Source organism: Chiloscyllium punctatum, chromosome 2 (assembly GCF_047496795.1).
Source record: "Chiloscyllium punctatum isolate Juve2018m chromosome 2, sChiPun1.3, whole genome shotgun sequence".
In the NCBI taxonomy this organism is placed as follows: Eukaryota; Metazoa; Chordata; class Chondrichthyes; order Orectolobiformes; family Hemiscylliidae; genus Chiloscyllium; species Chiloscyllium punctatum.
In genome coordinates this window covers 156,080,183-156,086,677 of record NC_092740.1, presented here as the reverse complement: position 1 = coordinate 156,086,677, position 6,495 = coordinate 156,080,183, and the positions used below count along the sequence as shown (strand labels likewise).

The window sequence follows — 6,495 nt, the reverse complement described above, 5'->3', positions numbered from 1 at the left end:
GAAATTGCCCATAGTGTTAGGTGCATGAATCAGGGGTAAATATAGGGCAGGGGAATGGGTCTGGGTGGGTAACTCTGTGGAGGGTCAGCGTGGATTTATTGGGCCAAATGGCCTGTTTGTTGACTGTAGATAATCTGATCTAAAGTGCACCACAATGTTGTAACCAAGCAAATCTGGGGGCCTGTATCACTAATTGTGACAATGGAGATATATGGATTCATTTGCCGAGGGAGTCTGAGAGATAGTAATCAGCTGGTTCATTTTTGCACTGACTGTGTAACAATTCTCTGCTGTAGTGGTACTGCTCCCACCTCTGAGTCAGGAACCCTGGGTTCACATCCCACCTGATCCAGTGGTGTGTAATAACATCTCTGAGGAGGTTGATTAGAACAAATCTGAAACTTCATGGTATCTCGAATCAATATTAAGGTGTCCCAGCCCACCTCCTCCTGGGGTTCCCAACCACTCTACCATAATTTCTTACATTGAGTCAAGCAATGGGAATGGGGGATCCAAAGACAGGTGCTGTAAGGTATGATTTTGCCACAAGACTGTTAGCAATAGGAAAAGGTGTCGGCCATCGTGCTTGCTCTGCCATTCAATAGGATCACCTCACATCTCCTTTTAGACATATCCCTTTATTGGCACGTTTTAACAATACAATATCCCTTCCCTCTCCCCATTAACCTAGATTCCCCTTCTGATCGAGAATGTATCCATCTCAGACTTAAATATACACATGGACTCTGCACCCACACATTTGTTAGACTTTTTTTCTTAACTCTCGTCAGAACAACTGTTTCGGTTCTGAATAAGTTATATTGGACTCTAAACGTTAATTCTGCTTCTCTCTCCACAGATGCTGCTAGACCCTCTGAATTTCTCCAGCAATTTTTGGTTTTTATTTCATGTTTCCAGCATCTGCAGTATTTTGCCAGATAGTATCTATATTCTCTAAAGTCAATAATATTACCAAAGTTGCGCCAATGTTACAAGTACAAATGCGGTTCTTGTCCATCTCTAGCGAAAGATGTCATTCTATATTTTCCTTTTAAACGCAGTTTCTAATTAATCATTGTAAATTGGTGCAATGCATGTTTTACTGCTGGCTATGTGAACATTATCACTCAGAAAATGTGAACGAATGCCCTGGAAAGTGACTCGACCTTTAATCTCGACACACAGAGCGAGCCAGCCAGTCCCCTCGTACACAATTGGCTCTAGGGTTGGCGAGAAAGGTGAAAATGCGGAAGTTTCCACCCCGCTGTGGTATTTTGAAGATTGGATCCTAAACCTTGCTATCGGTTCCTCGGCGACATTCCCAGGATATACACACACAGGATCCATGGCTACATTGAATTCAGAGCGGAGAGCGTTCGCTCAGAGAATCAATAGGTGAGATGTCTGAATTGTTTGTCACTATTTCATGAGGAAGTTGATAAAGATGAACGTTTTTTCAGAAATGCAGAACTACTTGCGGGAAGGCAGGAATGCACACGCACATTCCCAGGGACTTTCAGGCTGCTGTTGTCTTTGCATCGGGTGTAGCTGTCTTGATATACCTAACTCGGGGAAATCTTTCTCCCGCTATAAAAAAAACCGTGCGTTACACTTTTTAAAAGAAGTATGCTTCCAAAGTTCCTTTTTAATGTGGCGGTAACCCATGTGGGGCGGATGACAGTCATGTGTTTGGTTCTGGTTTGATGCATGTAACTGCTAATACTTTTCCTTTTAAAAGCACAGTACCCCCATTGATTCAACAAGGACTAATGCAAGGAAACAACTGGGAAATGGCAGAGGGTGAATTAAGAGACCAATACGGGGCAAAATCTACACTAGCTTTAATTTAAAGGGTGCTCCAAAGACTACTCCATCTCCTGGTGCTCTTTGGCTTGCTGTGTTCTTCCAGCCTCCTGCCTGTTTTACAAAGGTCTATGAAGTCAGACTTTAGCTTGATGAAGTTAGAAGTGTTTTCCAGTTCAAAAAGTTCTGGATTCAAGCCCTATCCACTTCAACACATGAGCTTGAGGTATTCGTGTAGCATTTGATACACTATTGACAAAGTTGCTGCTGGACTGGGCAAGGATTTGACATGATGTACAAGATTCCATGGCCAAAAGAGAAAAGAGTTTTCCCAGTTTCAAAATAAACTACAATATTAGATTTTTCAGGGTGGCAAAACTTAAAAGTGTTGACTGTGCTTTCTCTTCACAGATGCTGCCAGACCTACTGAGTTTCTGTAGTAATTTTTGCTTTTATTTCACAGTGCTAAATTATTGTGCCCTTCATTTGCCATAGCAATGTAGGATTTGGAATTAGTCTCTTGATTATTGCATGGTGCCTTGTTTGTGAGGGTAGATAGTTGAACCTCTATTCAGAATTTGTTTTGTGGATGTGGGAGTTTTTCCAAAAGGCTGGAGGATGGCAAGTATTGAAACATGCTTGAGAAATAGATGGAAGGGAAATCGACTTGATTAAATATAGGCTAAATATTTTAATATCAGCAGTGAGAGACCATTGACAAAGGCAAAATTAGTGTTCATTTGGAGATACATGAGTTTGTAATGGATGACCTGTATGAACTCTTTAAGTATTGGCTAATAAATGTAACGGAGTTATTTTTGAAGTAATGCATTAACAGCAAAAGTTAATAGTACAGTAGATATTTTGTGTATGTTAACTTTCAAAGGCATTGATGATGTACCACATGTCTTATCCTGAAACTAGAAGCACATGCTGTTAAAGAGACACCGGTAACTCGTACTGGTACAAAATTGGCTAAGGGGAGTGAGATGGTTGGTAAGCAGGTGCTTTACTGATGGGATAATAGAATGCAGCAAATCCCTTGTGGATGGCACGATATTGCTTTGCTTGTGACACAATAAAATATTTCTAATTCAGAACCAGTCCGAATTGACCTTTTTTTTTATTCACCAGATCAGCCTCCACTTGCCCATCTTTGTTTTAATCCAACTAACCTATCATTCAATTCCTTCACCACCCCCCACCATGAGTTTAACTCAATTCCTCTTAAATGCATCTCTGCTACTTGACCTGACTATCCCTTGTGGCAGCAACTTTCGTATTCTAACCATTTTTGAGGTAAGATGTTTCTGTACAGGATTTATAATTAGAGGCCATGAGCAAATCAGTAATTATTTCTTATAATTGGAGGCATTTTAATGTTTACATACCAAATTTATACATATCCTAGTGATTTCTAACTGGTGACTCCTCAGTCTTTTGTAAGAATTCAATCCTGATCAATCTTTTTGATGAATATAAATTTTCAGTCTCTTTATAACATGAAGGCCAACACTCCAAGTTTGCTCTAACTCAGGATTTAATAAAACATAACATAAACTCTTAACTTTCAACAGTCTTTAAAAATGGACATCACAGAATCTTTGTCAAGAGTGTGGTGCTGGAAAAGCACAGAAGGTCAGGCAGCATCCAATGAGCAGGCGAATCGATGTTTCAGGCATAAGTAAGTAAGGCCATTCAGCCCATTGAGTTCACAGCGATCCTCCGGAGAGTATCCCACCCACTACCCTATCCCTGTAACCCTACATTTCCCATGGCCAATTCACCTAATCTGGATATCTCTGAACTGTGGGAGTAAATCAGAGCTCGCAGAGGAAACCCACACAGACACAAGAATATGTATACTCTGTAGACAGTTGCCTAAGGGTGGAATCACACCCAGGTCCCTGGCGATATGAGACAACGGTGCTAACCACTGAGATACCATGCTGCCTGCCATCTTTGTGCTTTTTTAAAATGTCTTTGTTAATCTGTATTTACTTGTTTTAATGTTGTGGGTCCCAGATCCCTGTATTTCTCTACTCCATTTCAACCTTTTGTTTCCAAGGAACACATGGTTTCCCCACAAATGTGTCACTCAGTTATTGTGCCATTTACTTGCTAATTATATTTTCATTGATCAGGTTTATTAATGTTTTCCTTGTTTTGTCACAGACCTTCCAGTATTAATTATACTGCACAATTTGATTTAGAACTTTTTGAAGTTGTAATTCTAGTACCCAAATCCAAATGGTTTTCCATTCAACTTTCAATCCATCCTGAGACTCTGTCCCATATTCTAGCTTCCCAGTCAGGGGAAATGATTACTCAGTTCTACTGTCAGTCCACCAGGAAGTTTCATGTCCCAATAAGATTGTCACTAATTTCTTTATAAATCCAAAGAATATGGTTCCAAAGTATTCAGCTGTTCATTGTCTGTCATACCAGCATTAAACCTAGTAAACCTTTGCTGGACAAACTCTAATGCAAATATAGCTTTCCTTTGAAATGAAGACCAAGATTGCGCACCATAGTCTAGTTTTGGTTTCATTAAAGCTTTATACAATTTCCAGTTAGGGTCCTTCCTTCTCAACCTCCGTCCTTGCCTGATTTGTAGTGATGCTTGGGTTAAACCATAATCAGTCATCTCTCTCTAATAAGAGACCAGCTCTATGATCCTCTGGAACTATAGCAATTTAACTTCCTTTTGCTTTATACAGTTTAGCAAAACTTCCAATGATGATCAATGTCACATTTTCCTTCATGGAGGCATAGAGATGTACAGCATGGAAACAGACCCTTTGGTCCAACCCGTCCATGCCAACCAGATATCCCAACCTAATCTAGTCCCACCTGCCAGCACCTGGCCCATATCCCTCTAAACCCTTCCTATTCTTATACCCATCCAAATGCCTCTTAAATGTTGCAATTGTACCAGCATCCACTACTTCCTTTGGCAGTTCATTCCATATAAGTACCACCCTCTGTGTGAAAAAGTTGCCCCGTAGGTCTTTTATATATATATATTAAATCTATCTATCTTTCCTCTCTCACCCTAAACCTATGCCCTCTTGTTCTGGACTCCCCGAACCCAGGGAAAAGATATTGCCTATTTATCCTATCCATTCCCTTCATAATTTTGTAAACCTCTATCAGGTCACCCCTCAGCCACCAACACTCCACGGAAAACAGCCACAGCCTGTTCGGCCTCTCTCTATAGCTCAAATCCTCCAACCCTGGCAACATCCTTGTAAATCTTTTCTGAACCCTCTCAAGTTTCACAACATCTTTCTGATAGGAAGGAGACCAGAATTGCACGCAATATTCCAACAGTGGCCTAACCAATGTCCTGTACAGCCGCAACATGACCTCCCAACTCCTGTACTCAATACTCTGACCAATAAAGGAAAGCATACCAAATGCCGCCTTCACTATCCTATCTACCTGCGACTCCACTTTCAAGGAACTATGAACCTGCACTCCAAGGTCTCTTTATTCAGCAACACTCCCTAGGACCTTACTGTTAAGTGTATGAGTCCTGCTAAGATTTGCTTTCCCAAAATGCAGCACCTCACATTTATCTGAATTAAACTCCATCTGCAACTTCTCAGCCCATTGGCCCATCTGGTCCAGATCCTGTTGTAATCTGAGATAACCCTCTTCGCTGTCCACTACACCTCCAATTTTGGTGTCATCTGCAAACTTACTAACTGTACCTCTCATGCTCACATCCAAATCGTTTATGTAAATGACAAAAAGTAGAGGACCCAGCACTGATCTTTGTGGCACTCCACTGGTCACAGGCCTCCAGTCTGAAAAACAACCCTCCACCACCACCCTCTGTCTTCTACCTTTTGAGCTAGTTCTCCCTGTATTCTGTGAGATCACGTTGCTTATCATACCTACATTAACTTGGAGTGTTCCTTGTAACAGTTCTTCTCAATATCAACATTCAGACTTTTCAGATCTTTTTAAGATGTTTCTTCCAAAGTGAAGAACTTCACACTTCCTCACTCTGTGTTTTGTCTGCCACTTTTTTGCCACCTCACATAGCTTGTCCATACAAGTATCTTTCGGCATTTTCCTTCTAGCTTCCATTCCTGTTTAGCTTTGTAGTGCAAGAAAACATAGAATCAATATCTTTTGTCTAATGTAAATTGAAAATAGTGGAGATCCTGGCACTAATCTTTGTGGCGTTCTATAGTTATCGTCTGCTTAATGTCTGTTTCCTATCCATGCTAATATATTACCTCCATTCTGTAACTGCTTATCTTATGTCCTAACCTTTAGTAGGGCTTCTTATTAAATGCCTTTTGGAAATCCAATTATATTACATCTACTTGCTCTTTACCTACTCTTTGAGTTACACCTTAAAACACACTTTTGGTAAATGTTCCCTTTCACGCAAAGTTGATGTCGAACGATCTGATTAAGTTTTGAAATTGCATTGCTAAGATTTTGCTAATAAACTTCAGCATTTTCTCCATAAAAATATTTCAGACTAAATAACTTGTAGTGCCTTGTCTTCTTTCTTTTTCTTTTTTCTTCTTCTTTTTTTTCTTCTTTTTCTTTTTCTTCTCTTTCTTTAATAGCAATGTTACATTTGTGAACTTCCAAACTGCTGGGAAAATTCTAGAATCTTGGGAATTTTGCAAAATGATGACCATCCACAATCACTTTAAAACTATCAGA

General features: G+C 40.1%; 1 protein-coding gene across 6 annotated transcripts in view; it reads left to right on the top strand.

Moving 5' to 3' along the window:
* The first annotated feature begins 1,274 nt into the window (after nt 1–1,274).
* dock8 (dedicator of cytokinesis 8) overlaps nt 1,275–6,495 on the top strand; it is a 273,640-nt gene continuing 268,419 nt past the window's right edge. For 4 of the 6 annotated variants that reach the window (XM_072590904.1, XM_072590857.1, XM_072590877.1 and 1 more), the window contains exon 1: nt 1,275–1,395. In XM_072590904.1, coding sequence (XP_072447005.1) covers nt 1,346–1,395 — 50 coding nt within the window. In that variant the 5' untranslated portion in view covers nt 1,275–1,345. Of the gene's footprint in view, nt 1,396–3,403; nt 3,488–6,495 lie in introns of those variants that run through there. The other 2 variants (XM_072590886.1, XM_072590868.1) reach the window with 2 other exon arrangements.